Source organism: Lutjanus erythropterus, chromosome 21 (assembly GCF_056507025.1).
Source record: "Lutjanus erythropterus isolate fLutEry1 chromosome 21, fLutEry1.hap2, whole genome shotgun sequence".
Taxonomy (NCBI): Eukaryota; Metazoa; Chordata; class Actinopteri; order Lutjaniformes; family Lutjanidae; genus Lutjanus; species Lutjanus erythropterus.
This window is the reverse complement of record NC_139337.1, coordinates 1477239-1493783: the sequence shown is the minus strand read 5'-3', so window position 1 is coordinate 1493783 and position 16545 is coordinate 1477239. Positions and strand designations below refer to the sequence as shown.

The 16545-nt window shown below is 38.8% G+C and overlaps 1 protein-coding gene across 1 annotated transcript in view; it reads right to left on the bottom strand.

The window, feature by feature from the left end:
* Window positions 1–16545, bottom strand: part of cubn (cubilin (intrinsic factor-cobalamin receptor)) — an 81898-nt gene that overhangs the window by 6689 nt on the left and 58664 nt on the right. The window contains exons 48-61 of the mRNA XM_084747165.1: window positions 16161–16345; window positions 15633–15804; window positions 13716–13919; window positions 13207–13356; window positions 12951–13072; window positions 11532–11757; window positions 9193–9380; window positions 6773–6929; window positions 5832–5981; window positions 5550–5735; window positions 4760–4889; window positions 2806–3023; window positions 1143–1342; window positions 346–508 (exon numbers count right to left, since the gene is read on the bottom strand). Coding sequence (XP_084603291.1) covers window positions 346–508; window positions 1143–1342; window positions 2806–3023; window positions 4760–4889; window positions 5550–5735; window positions 5832–5981; window positions 6773–6929; window positions 9193–9380; window positions 11532–11757; window positions 12951–13072; window positions 13207–13356; window positions 13716–13919; window positions 15633–15804; window positions 16161–16345 — 2451 coding nt within the window. The remainder of the gene's footprint in view (window positions 1–345; window positions 509–1142; window positions 1343–2805; window positions 3024–4759; window positions 4890–5549; window positions 5736–5831; window positions 5982–6772; window positions 6930–9192; window positions 9381–11531; window positions 11758–12950; window positions 13073–13206; window positions 13357–13715; window positions 13920–15632; window positions 15805–16160; window positions 16346–16545) is intronic.

Sequence of the window (16545 nt, the reverse complement as noted above, 5' to 3'; positions counted from 1 at the left end):
ACTATCTTTCTCACCATGTCAGAGTAACATGTGAGCTCTGACCAATGAGACAGCTGCAGATGGGTATTTCAGTTCAGTCATGTTGGTGTTAGGTGTTGGTTTTAAGTGAATTACAGTACCGGTCAGAAGTTTGGACACACTTCTTATTCAAGTTTTACTTTTATAAGCAAAGCGCTTCAGATTATACCAACAGTGTGCAAAGCAAACGGTGGCAGCTTTGAAGAATCAAAAATATTAAAGAGCAAAAAAAGGAAATAATTTAAAAGAAAACAAAGAAAGAAGTTTGAATGAGAAGATGTGTGTGGTACTGCAGTGTGTAGAGTGCAGTGCAGTAGAGAGTCTTACAGGGCATGGATCTGTAGGTCGCGTTGAAGCCTCGTCTCTGTACTGAGTTATCAGTGACAAAGTGGACAGTCAGCAAGTTTCCACTCGAGACAATGAAAGACGGGATGGAGCTGCCACAGAATTTACCAACCAGAGGGAAATGAATGTTGTCACCATCAAACACCTGAGACACACACACACACACACACACACACACACACACACACACACACACACACACACACACACACACACACATTAAAAACATTCACAGACAGCAAAGTTTGTCATAGTATTGTTATTAATGTAGTTGTAGAACAGATCTGACAAAGTGGAAGTGTCCGATTACTGCACTTGACATCATGAATTGCTGAAATGCATCAACTCAGTAGGAGACAGAGCTCAATCAGTACATTAGTCTATTACGTATATCTGTATCCACATATATGTTATTCCTAGGGGTGGAAGTAACTAATTACATATACTCAAATTACTGTAATTAAGTAGTTTTTTGGGTACTTGTATTTTAATGAATAGATTGCTAAGTCTGTACTTTTACCAGTACTTCAGTATGCATTACAAGATGCAATGCATACTGAAGTACTAGATGTCATGAAAGCATCATTACATCATTACATTTCTACATGTCACTGATGTTTGATCACTGCAGATTAATTAGATCAACAACTGCTCTTATGATTGATATATCTATGTACAATTGCTTTTGTGTTGCAGCAACAACATGACACAGCAAGTTAAGTTATGTGATGGTTCGTACTCAGTTAAATTCAATTAAAGTGGCTGTAGGTTCTTTTTACTTTGAGATAGTCGAAGCGGCAGGTAGATGAGCTCTCCAGTTCGAAGGATGTGAAGGTCAGGTTGATGGCCCTGTTCACTGGCATCTCAATGGTCCACAGGCAGTCCATGTTGGGCTCATAGCGCCCATCCAGATTTGGGTCTGGAGAACCAAACATGCCCATGGGCATGGACAGGTAGCCTCCACATCCCTGTGCTGGACCTGTCAGCAAGAAAACACAAACACTGAATAACCACTGCTTCAAACTCTATGAGGCAACTTCAGACTAGCTTCTCAAAGCACAACAATAACAACAACTGCGAGGATTAAAGTATTAATGTGCAAACACACAGTACCAGAAATATGCAGACAGGGGCAGACTGTGTGCTTTTGGTACTTGAATTTATGTTGGAGTGATGTATTACTGTGTGTGTAGAAGAACAGAAAACATTAATGAACATTAGATCCTGTCAAGAGATTTAAACAATCAATGTAGTGATGCTGCTGTATCTTGTGCATTAATGTACACAGTGTCTGTTAATGGGGAGACGCACACAGAGGCAGAGTGTGTTGTGAACCCTTCTGTATGTGTGCATCTTACTATCTGAATAATGAACTGTACTGTAACACTGACTTTAGACCAGGTTTTGTTGGTCAATGGTGCCTCAAGATAACAATACATCAACAATGTGCTTCATTTTAAAACCAACACACAGCGGTGGAAAGAGTACTGACGTTTAAGTACTGTTACATCACTAAAATATTACTCAATTACAAGTAAAAGTACTGGCATTTGAAATATACTGAAGTAAAAGTATTTGTCACAAAAAGTAAGTGTTTTAGTTACTTTTAATCATTAAACCAGTAGTTAAAAATGTTAATAATCAATTAATCATTAATAATTTCAACAGCAATGTATTTAAAGGTAGAATCATTAGGTTTTTTTGGTCTCATTCTCAGGATGTCATTACCTATGTTTCAGGTTGGTAAAGTGTCCTAAACAGCAAAATAATGTCAGTATATGAAGGTAAAGGTGGAGGGCAGCATCTGTGCGCCACAGACTTCTGGTGGATCATTAGTGAGAGTACAGTTGCCATGTACAGGGGGTGTAGGGGGTGGGAGGTTGTGGTGGGGTGCAGCAACTCCCCAATCTTGAGGCAAAGCAGGAAAAAAAATCAGTTGTAAAATAGCCATAAACTAATAAATTTAATTGGCATTTGATAGGAAAGGAAAATAAAGTCATAGCATATTGCTATTTTATTCTTAAGACTGAATTTTCGTGTAGAGAAGTGTGTGTTTTGCTGTTGAAATGATGTTCATCTGCTTCACTAATACTTATTAATACCAGCAGATAATGCACTAAAGTGGTCAGGTTTGGAACCCACATACATCAGGTTAGGGCCTCTTTTCCCAGGACATTTTTTTTTAAATCCCTCACCTCATTACACCTTAACATTTTATAGGCTGACATTTTTTGTGCCCCCAATGTTCAACTCAAGTTATGATTGAGAGGGATTATTTTTTATGAGTCTATTCATTATTCTGGGGGAAATCCTACATAGTGCACTTTTAACCAAACCACCACTAAAATTAGTCAGCTCATTTTTTCATCTTGATCTCATGAACTGCTACCTGCTGGAAACAGCTGCTCCATCTTCAACTGTAACACAGTACTGTGGACTTACCGAGTGTCTCACTGTAAACAGCTCTCCAGCCAATCCCACTCACTGAGGCATCTGTCCTGAAGACGATGAACAGCTGGTTGGTGGAGGAGCGCAGGTTGGGTGGGATGACTGCACCACAGAATTTACCCAGCAGAGGTGCCAAGGTGTCCGGTCCATCATACACAGCCACATAATCATAGCGACAGGAGGAAGACGCCTCCAGGTGGAAGGTGTTAAACCTGACAGGAAACATGACAGACAGCTTTAGAGCTTTTTAAAGCTCTTGTGAACTAACATGCTCATTTACAGTTACAGATTACTGAAGCTAAATACAACCAGCAGTTTGTAATGTGGTCACACACACAGAGAGCCTGTCAAGATCAACCTTATTCCTGACTGTCCACAAGGTCTAACAGGGAGCTGATATTGCCACAGTGTTTCTGTTCTTATTGTTTTGTGTGCAAAATTCACAATAAAGTGGGCCTCATGCAAGAACTTTTCATATTCTTGTCTTAAATTTTTGTTACTTTTTGCATACAAAGGACTTGTACGAACACACCACATCAGATTCAACAAACACTACTAACTTTAGAAAACCATGTAAATGATCCACCTGTACATATTTGGTAGCACGCGTGTGAGACTTGTATCTTGGCATAATTAACATAATACCATATAAGGCTGTGCTTCCTACCCCATATGTCAGGTAGTATTTATTCATGAAAATGGCATCAAAGAGTAAAAAGAGGAACTTTACAGGTTGGAGTTTGACGTCCTGCTTTCAGAGATCCATAAAGGAAAATCTGTCATTTTAACAGTGCCAGCAGTGAAATTAAAAGACCTGCTAAAGCAAAGAAAAAAAGAAAAGTGAGTGCCTTTAGTGCCATGTTACCGGAGGGTCACTGTCACTGAAATAAAGAAGAAATGTCTCGATATGAAAATGACTTCAGAGAAAAAACAGCCTGCCACAGTAAGGGTCGATCGATAACTGCAGCGAGAGGAGAGGGTTAAGGAGAAGTTTTCATCACAGAGACAGAGGACAGAATAAGTGAGGATGTTCGCCTGGACAAGCATTTCATAAACCTGCATGTGCAGATACAGTATACAGCCAATACACCTGACAGCAGGTAGTAACACATCATTGAATGAATGATGGCAGGCTTTATATGTAAATTTATAATTATGTTATAATTTGAAATATAGTTACACAGGATAATGTTGACATAATTGTGCAGTGTAATTTATTTTTCAAACTCAAAATGTCTTCAAAATAATGAAATATACAGTCAGTAGTGAACCAGCAGACTGACTGTGTGACTCTATGACAGGTCTGGACCTCGTAAATTGTGTTCATATCTGAAAGAAAATTCAAAATACGAGAAAAGGGGTGAATGCAGTTGTCTTAAATTGCTTGAACTTAAGAATAAATCTGTTTGTACGAAAGGTTCTTGCATGAGGCTCAGTGTTTTACATTATCTTCCTAGTTGCTTCACCTTTGTTTTCCTCAAGTGAAAAACAAGGTTGCATTCAGTTAGATGTGGTTAAGTTCACATAACAAGAAAATAGTTGAGGGGTTTTTGATTTTCACTCTTCAATTATGCCAGAAAATATATCAATTTACCATGAGTGTCATATCTTAAAATATCAAACTTAAAATTCCTTAAAATATCAAATTCTTGGCTATTAAACCTTGTAACAGGCCATCCTCCTAGTCAATAAATCTTCAACTTTTTCCATCTAACTGATTTAACAAAATGTTACATCTTTTCATTTCACTTAATTTATTTATTTTATTTTATTTATTTATTTTTTTATAAAAAATAAATATATTTAGATGTAAGTAGCCATTTTTGTCTATGAGAGCAACTTTTCACCAGAATGAAAGGAACTTTTATGACACAAAATATAAAAATGTCTTTCTTCTGTATAACTGAAAAGTCTCAAATGCACTTTGAGTTCCACACTCCAGTCTTACTTGAGATCCATGACTCTGTTTGCTCCCACCATGATGTGGTAGGTACAGTTGATGTTGTGGTGGTAGTTGGTTATGGAGAGGGCAGGGCTGCTCACAGAACCCATACTGCTGTTGAAGAAACCACCACATGCTGAAGACACACACACACGCACACACGCACACACACAGTATCATTACATGTACAGTTACCAATATACATATTATACATATATATTAACTATGGATGGTGGATATATGATGAGGAAAAAGAAACATTTACACCTGATCTCCACCTCACTATATAACAATGTTTCTCAAACTTTTAACATTGCATACTGCTGAAGAAAACATTGGTTTCTCCAGGTATTGCCTTTTCAACACAGTGATCGAAATATTCTTCTCCTGATTTACACTGCTTTTCATTACAGTTCCCATTTGGAGCAATATTTGCGGTGTTTAATTTTCAGTTTCTTCATTTTACCTCTTAGAAATGGTGTTCTGCCATAAATGTTCTATTAAAAAATCATAATTAAGCAATTCTATTTTCCATTTGAGTTTTTCGAGATATTGCCAAATTGTCATTCTTTGATATCCTTGTTATGCACCATTTCAAATTTTAACATTTAATCAGATTTAATTAGTTACATTTTGTATTTGCTGAAGATGTAGCAGTCAGTGAATTTAATTTCATTCGAGAGATGACTTTGTCCAAAGTCATCACATTCTAAGCTTGTTTTTGTTTACTACGACTGTTGATGTCTTACTTTTGCTCAGTAGAACACAGTAATCATTGCTCCTCTTGTTTACTTACGAATGGCTCTGTATTCTGCCATGAATCCTCCATCACTGACCACAGAGTCAGAGTAGAAGTTGAGTAACATGGGGCCAAAGGAGGAGAAGGGCCCTGGGATGCTGTTACCACACAGAGTAGCGACAGCAGGGCCACCAGTAGCCAGGTTATAAATCTTCACCCCATCATACAGACAGGTGGAGTGAGCTAGACAACAGATAGACAGACACATGCTCAACAAACAACTGACTGTTGGTTATCAAAAAAAAGATTCTTGTACTGCTAACTAGTGTTAAGACTTGCCTTCTACTTGGAATGTCTTGAAGGTGAGAACCACCACAGTCTGTTGTCCAGCGTCGATGGTGTAGTTGCAGTTGGAGTAGTCGGGGTAGTCAGCTGGATAATTTGGAGAAACCACACGACCGCTGGGAGCTGAGAAGTTTGCTCCACATCCTGATGGACACAAGACATCACACTCTGTCTGCTTTTTGTTTGGACTGGACACGTTTCCAAGGAAGGATTCATTTTTATTTATTTATCAATTTATTTATATTTTAGAACAGTCCTAGAAATTATAAGGGAGTCTTTGGCTTGTTCCTATAGGAAAAGGTTCTCTAGAGAACCTATCTATGGTGTAATGGTTCCACTCAGAACCCTCTCTGGAGGTTGTATCCAGAACCTTTCCACCTTTCTAAGGGTGCCAACAAGAACCCACCCAGGGGATTCTACTGAGAACCTTTTAAATTCCAAAGGTTTTATTTCAGACAGAACTCAGGAGTTCTACCAAGAACTTTTTCATATTCCAAAAATTTTATCTAGAACACATCTCAGGGGTTCAACCAGTAACATATTTATGTTCCAAAAGTTTTATCGAGAATACTGTCATGGGGCTTACCTTTTCATATTCCAGGGGTTTTATCTAGAACACACTGAGGGGGTTCTACCGAGAACCTTTTTATATTCCAAACGATTTATGTTTTCCAAAAAGGGTTTTTGGATGAAAAAAGTATCTTAATGGAACCTTTAGTCTTACAAAGAACCCATGACAAACCATTTCTTCAAAAAAAGTGTTCTTCAGAAGCAAATGGTTCAGGGTAGAACCTCTTTGGAACCCTTAATTATACAAACACAGGTAGGCTTCACATACAAGGCTTCAGAGTTTCAGGTTCAAATACTGTTATGGTCAGTCAGTGAGGTGTCATTAACACTGTGACATGAAGCTGTGTTGGCTGCCTGGTTCTTACTTGTGCTGAAGGAGGCAGAGAACCCTCTTCCCAGGGTTCCAGTAGCCTGGAATCGGGTTGTGATGATGTTGTATGGAGCGATGATGGGTTGTGGAGCCACTGAGCCACAGCCTGTTGACAGCAGAGCCTCAGTATTTTGGGTCTGACCTGACCACACCTGCAGGAAAAGGCACTCTGAGTCAGAAATTGGAGCACTGTTTTAAAATACACACTGTACACAACTGAAAGACAACTCTGGCTTGTTTCAAACTATGATCAGAGGCAAATGTGATGTGAATTTTTGGGACCAAAATATCCAGACATCATACACACATCACACAAAATCATTGAGGAAACTGCCCAGTCGGACAGTAACACTTTAAGCCAGATTATTAAAAAATGAAGAACTAATTTATGAATAACTAACTAACCAACAATTAATATTGACTTTTACCTATTTCCCTCAAAAATGACCTGAATTATGCTCTCATTCTCCAATTTTTGAGACTTTGTCTGTGGTTAACCTCAATTTTCTTCTTTACAGGCTGTTCATTAAACATTTATTTAAGCTATTTTGCATCACTGTGACTTGTCAGCAGCATGGATGCACAAACCTAGCATGGTTCCCCACATCTTTCTGCAATTTATTTCAGCAATTCAAACAGAAATTAACCATCAATAAGACAATGAAATGCACACATATATAGTTCTTATTTTTTCTGGCCGTCGGTTCCAATAACTGTGCTGTACTGACCACAGTAATTACAGTGCTGAGATCTCGTAATGCAGTGACATAACTTTAAAAAAGGTCAGAATGGGCAAACAAGTACATTGTCATTTTAAGCTAATGTTGGCTCAAGTGGCTTCAAGGGACAGTTCACCCCAAAATCAAAAATACAGATTTTCCCCTGGCCTGTAGAGCTATTTATTCAGCTAGATTTTATTGGTGAGAGTTGCAGAGTTATGAGGATATCGCTTGTAGAGATGTCTGCCATCTCTCTAAAATAAAGGGACTAAATAGCATTCAGCTTCTGGTGCTCACAACTCAACAGCAACAATGTCTCTTTCCAGAAATCATGATCCAGTTACTCAAGATAATCAACAGACTTTGTTGTGAGCAGTTACATGTAGGAACTATTTTCTTTCTAGTAGAAAGAAAGTAGTTCTGGTAGATTCTACTGCAGAAAGAAAGTAGTTCCTACATGAAACATCTCACAACAATGACTGTGGATTATCCTGTGTAACTGGGTCATGATTTCTGGAAAGAGACACTGCTGGAGAGTTTGTCAGGGAAAAGAAGATAAATCTTCTTCCTCTGTGCCATAGAGCTCCATTATTGTCCAAAAACTATTAAAACACATCAGTGAGACACACTGTTGCACCTTCATTACCATGAACACACACACATACTGCAGTTTATTTGGCCTTAATCTCCCACACACACCTGACAGAAATATTCACCAGAGCACCAAAAATATAAACTAAAAATAAACAGCATTCTTTCTCACAAAATAAGTATTTTAATTTAAATTTAAGGGTTATTACATTAGAAATTGCAACCCAAACTCCAAACTCATAGTAAAATAGTAGTAGTATGTAAAGCTATATGTTTGTGAGCCATTTTAAAGAGTTGCATATTGCATACATTACTTCATAATGGCTTGATAATTCATTTTCTGAGCAGTTTATATGAAATGTTACAACATTATTAAGGGAAACCAGGGAGTGTTGTAAGACCAGCCTAAGTTTAAAACTGTCAGTTTGACCAATCCGAAAAGAGCTGCAGTGATCAACATCATACACTCTCATTTCCTTTTTAGGGGGTTTAAATTGGATTTTGTCACTTTAAAGGGACAGTTCACCCCCAAATCAAAAACACATATTTTATCCCTGGCCTGGAGTGCCATATCCATGAAGATATCTTTGGTCTGAGTTTTGAGATATTGGCCATGTAGATGTCTGCCTTCTCTCTACTATATTGGGACTAAATGGCAAATACACAACATACCCAAAAATACAAATAATACCAAAACCAGTGCCTTTTCCTAAAAGACATGACCCAGTTACTCAAGATAATCCACAGACCTTGTTGTGAGCAGTTTCATGCAGGAACTACTTTTTTTCTGCAGTAGAATCTACTGGTACTACTTTTTGTATTTTTGCACCACAAGCTGAGTGCCATTTAGTCCATTTATATTGGAGAAGGCAGACATCTATATGGCCGATATCTCCAAAACTCTGCAACTCACACCAAGACTATCTAGACTGATAGATAACACAACGGGTAGGAGGAAAAATATGGATTTTTGATTCGGTGGGTGAACTGTTCCTTTAAGTTCTGTATGAACCAGCTGATGTGATCATCACATGGAAACTCCAGCCTTTGTTTCTTAAACTAACATAGCATTTGAACATTTGGTGCTATAGCTCTGTTCTGGTACCTTGACATAGCTGCTCTGGCAGGTTCCACTGCTGTCTGGAATCTGGAAGTCACTGTTGAAGCTCATCTCCAGGTGGTTGCCCTCATGGGCAATGATTTGCCAAGAACACTCCACATTGGCTGGGAAGTTCTGGGGATAGTTTGGAGACTTGATTGTTCCTGTATCAGCATGGATCACCCCTCCACAGCCTGGCCGAGAACAGAAATATGTGACTCCACAGTGCATGTATGAAACCATCACACAGGTAATATGAACAAAAGACTGGCAACACTATTACAAGCAAATTGAATGAGCTTCTTTCACAGGGCTGCTGGTCCTACTCTTGAAATTCTGTAGAATCAGGGTGTGGACTTTTTTCAGAACACAGTTTGCACAGGCCTACACCGAATTTGGAATTTAATGTATCTTCACAAAAAATGTATTGTAATCATCATGTGGGGTTATTATACTACTGTGGCGTGGCTGTTATGGGAAAATCAGGCATAATGTGTTGAAGGAAGTGAGACACCTGTACAAAGAGCCACTGGTCTGCCAAATGTCATCCAACAACAACAATCAAACACACACAAACTGCCTTCATACTTTCCTGAATGTACAGCAGGGATCAACAATAAGGACTGTCAGCTTGCTCAGTATAATGACATGCCTGTCTACTAAATCTAGTAACTGTAAAAACAGAATTAGTCTATTAAACTGTTTTGATCATTCATTCATCGCTAAAGTGATTTTTCATTCAAAATGTTTTAAGCCTTCACAAATACAAAATATTTCCCACTTTACTCTGTTTTGACCAGTAGTAAACTAAATATCTTTGGGTTTTGGACAGACAATCAATGTTGACTATTTTCTGACATTTTATGGATGATGCAGCCAGTGAATTAAACATGACAATCAAGTTTAGTCTTGTTGTCATTTGATTACCACTAATAATTAAACATTATGTACAGGGGCAAATAAAAACGTATTTTGTGGAAGTAAATCTGACCTATTTGTCTGAATAGGTAAGTGAGAAAAAAAACATTGAACCCTGTATCATGTTGCTAATTGTTCTGATTCCATTGCCAGCATTAATAAAGAGACGCAAATTATTGCTGCAATTCATACATCATCTATATGTCAAAAATATGTCATGTCCAAAACCTAATTGGAGTGGGCATGAAGCATGTTCTAAATTAGCACCTGCCACATTAACTCATACAGAATCTAGAGCAACATTTCCACCACAGGAACTTTGCCCAGGGGCTAGGAACCTTTGGAGGAACTCAGTGTATTCCCACCACAAGGACCAGAGTCTAAATTAAGTTCTGGGGACATTATTTTACCCCATTAAAAGTCATTGCTCAAAGGGTAGTATTTTCCATAAGCACAGGAGTGGGGCTTGCAGCACTCAACATTTCTCATTGGTTAAGTACTCACATTTTTGATGGTAAATGAACATGCATTATATAGTGCTTTCTAGTTCTAGCTTTTACAGCTACATGTCAAATTCACCCATTCACTCACACACACATTCATACGCAGATGGAATGGCCATCAAGGCAATTTGGGCTTCAGTATCTTGGCCAAGGACACTGTGGAATGCAGCCTGGATGAGCCAGGGATTGAACCACCAGTCTTCCAGCTAGTAGACAACCTGCTACCTCCTGGGCCACAGAAACCACTTTTAAAAATCTGCACCTGTAACCCGGTTTTCTATTTGTTTTATTGTAGATATTTGTTGTACATGACATATGGACGAATGATAAAATACAGGCTGAATTTAGCATTTATGCTGAAGATGAAATTCAGCACAAACTGGAAACGGCTGCAATCATTGTTATATAGTCGCCTGCAAAAATGACACAAATAATAGCCAATGTCAGCTGAGTAATTTGTATAACCCTAACAGGTCTTCAGACCGCAGTTGGACACATAGACAGCAACTGGCTGAAGGAACCTTTTAGTTCCTTAAGAAGTAGTTCCAAGGACTAAAGGTTCTTGGTGCTTTGGGTGGAAACATAGCTTAGGATAGTTCCAAACATCATGTGTACTCTGATACAGAATGTTATATTAATATATCGCCCACACTCAAAAACAGTTTTAGACACATGATGCAGTTCAGAAAATTTGATGAAATAATTAGAAGGCTTAAGTAAACATTTACAACTAATTTTGGCAGTTGATGGTAACCTATGTGGAGAGAACAGATCCTTGCCTTGATAAAAAAAAACAAAAACACATAGGACATACAACTGTAATGCTCTGTAGAATGTGTGTACTTATTATATGTACTTCTATCACAGTATATCAGTTCAGTAAAGATTATGTACATCATGTTCATTTAGCTAGTGTAAACTCACCTGAGGAATCAGCAGACCAGGAGGCCAGAAAGCCTCCTCTGGACACGCTGTGATCAGCAAGGAAGACTACAGCCAGCTTGTTGGATCCTGACTGGATGGTTCCTGGGGAGGAGGTCCCGCAGTACTGGCCAATGACAGGGGAGCCAGGAGATCCTCCATTGAATATAGTGACAGAGTCCCAGCCACATTGAGAGTGGGGTTCCAGGTTGAAGTAGCTGAAGGTCAGCTGCAGTAAAACAGGGGAATGCAACATATTTACAAGGTAGGTGGCTACTGAACAGTAATCAACCTCAGCAACATCTGAACATGCAAATAAGTGATTTTTGCCTCTACAACTACAAGCAACAGCAGCACATTAACTCACAACTTCACTTGGTCGTGAGACTTTTGACTTGAAAATATTTGATACTCTCCCCGCATCCCCAAGATTACAGTGTCTGTTATTTATTTTTTTTCTGACAAGATATCTCGTCAGTGGCAGAAGATAACTGAGCAGCAATTCTGCAGCCATTGAGCAGCAGAAGAAGATAATTGTAAATAACATGAAATACATCAGTGCTCAGGTTCAGATCGTAGGACAGACAGCTCTGTGACCCTGGCACAGAACAGCGCTACTCGCTCTGCAGCTCCTGGGAAACACACCACAGCTGGGGCAGAGAACTCCGGGACTCGTGCTGCAGGCGGGGCAGAGAATGCACCAGCCCCTGTGCCCTGAGTGTTTCTCTGCTATTTTATGTTACTGGTGACAGTGATGTCACACACATAATAGAGAATGATAAAAAGCCAAAAATAAAAATGTGAAGCCAATATTCTGCTTAAAAATGTCTCTATCACAAAAAGGCTGTTTGCTCAGGTTATTGTCTGAAAAGTGGATTTTTTTGAGGCAAACAACAATCAAGTGCTCAGAAAAAGAATGAATGTAGCTGGAACAAAACGGTTGCTTGGTTTGTTTGTTTTCATAAATGCAACTTTAAAAAAGCTGACAGGGAAAAAGTTAAAATCACTTCACTTCCATTTATTTCCTGAATCAACTATGATGAACACAATTCATTCTCAGAGCGCCAACATTTTATTCCTTTATCCACTTTGTTTGAACCAATCTGACAGCATATAACCATAAAGAGCTAACATTACACCACTGAGCACCAACTGAAAAAAAATGATACCAAAGATAATTTTGTTCATCTACAAAAATTTTGCAGTGGACAACAAAACATGGTACAGTTGTGTTATCTTCATTGGGTAAATTTGTAATTCATCACTTTGTCTTGCTTTACTACTTGAGTGAGTCTGCAACTGCCAGGAAATTTGGATTCAATTTGCACAGTTTTATTTTGTTTTGTCCCATCACATGTAACTGAAGCTAGTTCAGCCCTTCAGCTGTTATGCACTGGTGATAGGTTGCTGGTTCAGACTCACTGTAATGGTGTGACCTGCTGGAGCCTCTAGCAGCCAAGCACAGCGACTGGGACTGGGGTAGATGTTGGGGTAGTTAGGACTGGACAACACCCCTCCTTCCCCTGTCTGCCAGCCTCCACACTCTGCAAAGAGACAATCATCCATATAAAGACTGTGATGGTGACATTATAACTGCTGCATTAGAAATATGTTGATCGCATGTTTAATTATACCCTATGACACATGAAGTTAATGAAGTAGCCAGTGTGTGTCTTACCAGAGAACAAGTACTTGGCTTTGAAGCCCAGGTCACCCTGGGAAGTGTCAGTCTGGAAATGCACCCAGAGCTCTGGGGTAAAGACCACGATGGGAACTGGGGGGATTGTCTGCCCGCAAAATTTGGCTAACAGCTCCCCATCTGAGTCACCTGAGGGAGAGAGTGGAAAGTTTTAACAAAAGAAAAGGATAAAGTATAGAATCCATCCATCCACATCTTTCCTAGACATGCTTTGAGCCTGTCCAAGCTTGTCCAAGCCTGTCCCAGTCTGTCCCGGTTCTCAGTCCTCACCACATTGTCAGGATTATCTAAGAATGTTGTACAAATGTTTTTGTTCAACGTAACAGTCCAAAAACATTCTAACAGCCACATGAATTTTAATAATATGCTCGTGAAGTTCCCTGTTGGTAGTAGACTTTTAGGTAACCCTGTTAACCACATGAAGTATGTCTTTTGGGGTTAATTTTAAAACATGCTCCTGAGGTGCAGAGACCTCTGTGTGAACTCACCTAAGCGGAACTGAAGGTAGTCTGACTCGCAGGTCTGGTGGTTCTCCAGGTGTAGGTCTTCTATCAAAACCACAATAGAGGAGTTGATGTGTTGTGGGTTCGGGATCAGCCACTCACAGTTGAGGTTGTTGCTGTAGTTGGACATGAGGTACCCAGGAGAAGTGAAGTTCCCACCAGCTGGGTTGTTCAGGGTTCCACCACACACTATCGAAAGGGAACATGAAAATGTAGGAACACACTGAGGCACAGACATGCTCACCAAGAACATGAACACAAACACCACACTAATAACAACAGGGGATGAGTAAATGTTTGGAGCACACAAATAACACAATACGCTGCATCAGTCACACACAAAACGTATCCTCCATGCTGACCATTAATGCCATACGTATCATATTTAATATGCAAGTTTCTGAGACCTCTACAACATCAGTATGATCAATACCTTCCTGAAAAACATGTTGTATGTAATCTGAGACATGTCTTCTGCCTCCTGGTGGATTATCAGTGCACTGCAGGCAGCAGCCACCCTGTGACTGCAAAATCCAACATGGCTGCCTTCATGGGTAAAACAGTTTTGGCAGCAAAATCTATGTTAATTGTTAATTGCTAATTGAAAAAGTATTATAGTAAGAATAACAGATATATTGTTACTAATATTTTTTATTTACTGCATTGACAACCCACAATTACTAAATATTTTTTGACCTTATTTTATGGTAAAATCCTGTTGAAAAGTGTGTATTAAATACAGCATTGCAGCATTATTATTATTATTATTGTTGTTGTTGTTGTTGTTGTTGTTGTTATTATTATTATTATTACTACCATGTGAACACTTATTAATAACACTTACTAATAATACCTAATTTTTAATTGATTTTCAGAAAACAGTTCCTTTGCTATCATAACTTATCATGACCAATTCAGATTTATATTGATTGTATAGTTTTTGCTGACCACAAGGCAAAATAACAAGGTTCCTGTTTAAATAAAAAGAACCAAACCAAGTGAAATGTACCATTTTTTCTAAAAGCAATGAACAGACTTTGTTTTTATTTATAAAATCAAAATGTTTGTGATCAATTAATCTTTTCATTTGTTTCATAAATGCCTGACAAATCAAGATTTTATGTTATAGGGTCTAATAAACACTTAAATTTCTTTATTTTTTAACCATGTAATTGAGTGCATTTAGAGGTTTGCAGACCAATAAACTCAAACATTGTGATTTTCCTTTCATTTGGGATCAGAGGGCTTCATTTGAGTTGAAGAGGCCAAAGCCAAGGTAAGACTATGTACCTGTCAGTAATAAAGCAGAGACACTATCCTTACTAGTTACTCTACTCTAACCAATCCAGTTTGTTTAACAAATAGTAAGAGAATGAGAAGGCTTTAATTAATTAAACACTAATCCTAAATCCTAAAGACTTCTTAAATAATGACCAAAAGCAAATTTAGATGCCTAAATTTAAAAAAAAAAGTGTTTCAGAAGCTAATGGTCTTAGACTGGGCTAGGCCCACCTGATTTTCTTCAAGCACACCAACAAATGTATTTTCTGGCTATACCACTCTTTCCTATTGACTTTCAGAATATCGACATCCCAGGATTCCAGATGATAATCTACATCACATTCTTTGACTCCATCACTGTTCTCCATGTTGAACGGAGCACCACTCCTTGTGAAGTCACACAATACCTCATGGAACTTAAGATTTTTTTTTTATAATAGCTGCCACAAACCAGCTAATGTTTTGTCAGTAATAACCAGCAATTCTTACGTTATATTATAGTATAGTCATTTATAGTACAAAATCTTGTCTGAGTGCAAATATGATGGATAGATGTTATGTTTTTGATGATCTTGAAGCACTGTATGTTGTAGTTCAGTTTGGTCCAAAAGAGCATTTTACCTGCAGGCTCATCAGAGGAGTAAGTTGCTGTAAAGCCACCGTTTGACACAGAAGAGTCAGTGCTGAACACAACAGTCATAGTGTTGCCGGAGGAGTGCACCTGGGTGCCTGCTGGTATGGTACCACAGAATCGCTGCAGGCGAGGGGCATCACCTGCCAACCCATTAAGGACCTAGACGAGACAAGCGTTACCATGGAGACACAAGGTCTGCAGCAAGGCAGCAACACTCCCAGGATCAGCTTTTCTATTGGAGTTACACTGTTCTTGGTATGTTGGTATAACAGTGATATGTTCTGAGAATGGTCGTGATTCCTGATTCCTTTACCACCATTCCAATACATTTGAGGTGAATGGAATTCATTTGTGGTGTGAAAAGCATGAACAATTGAAATGAATCACTAATACAAATTAAATTCTTGTTGTTCATCTCCATCCTGGTTAAATATGAGGAAATAAATGAGGAGCAAGCTGCACTGGAAGAGATAAAGTAAAGAAATGTGAGGAAAAATTTACAGAAAAGGACTCACCTCAACGTAGTCATATACACAGGAGGTACCAGAATCTTCCAGACGCAGATCATTGATGGTGAGTGTTACCCGGCGGCCTGGTGTCACTATCAGCTCCCAGCGACACACCCGGCTGTGCGGGTACAAGTTGGGGTAATTTGGAGAGGAGATAGTTCCTGAGGGAGCGTTCAGCTCTCCTCCACAGGCTGTCGGAAGACCAAAGGAAAACTATAAGTCATTGTTTTATATTCAACTTGAGAAATAAAATTTTCTATAGTGAATAAATGTTATTTATCTCTGGGTGCCTAAACAAGAGTAGAGTAAACATTAGTACAACATAGTACAACAAAAAAGCCAAAAGCTGGCAGTTTGAAGGTTTGGCACAGTATCTTAGCTGTTCCCAGGA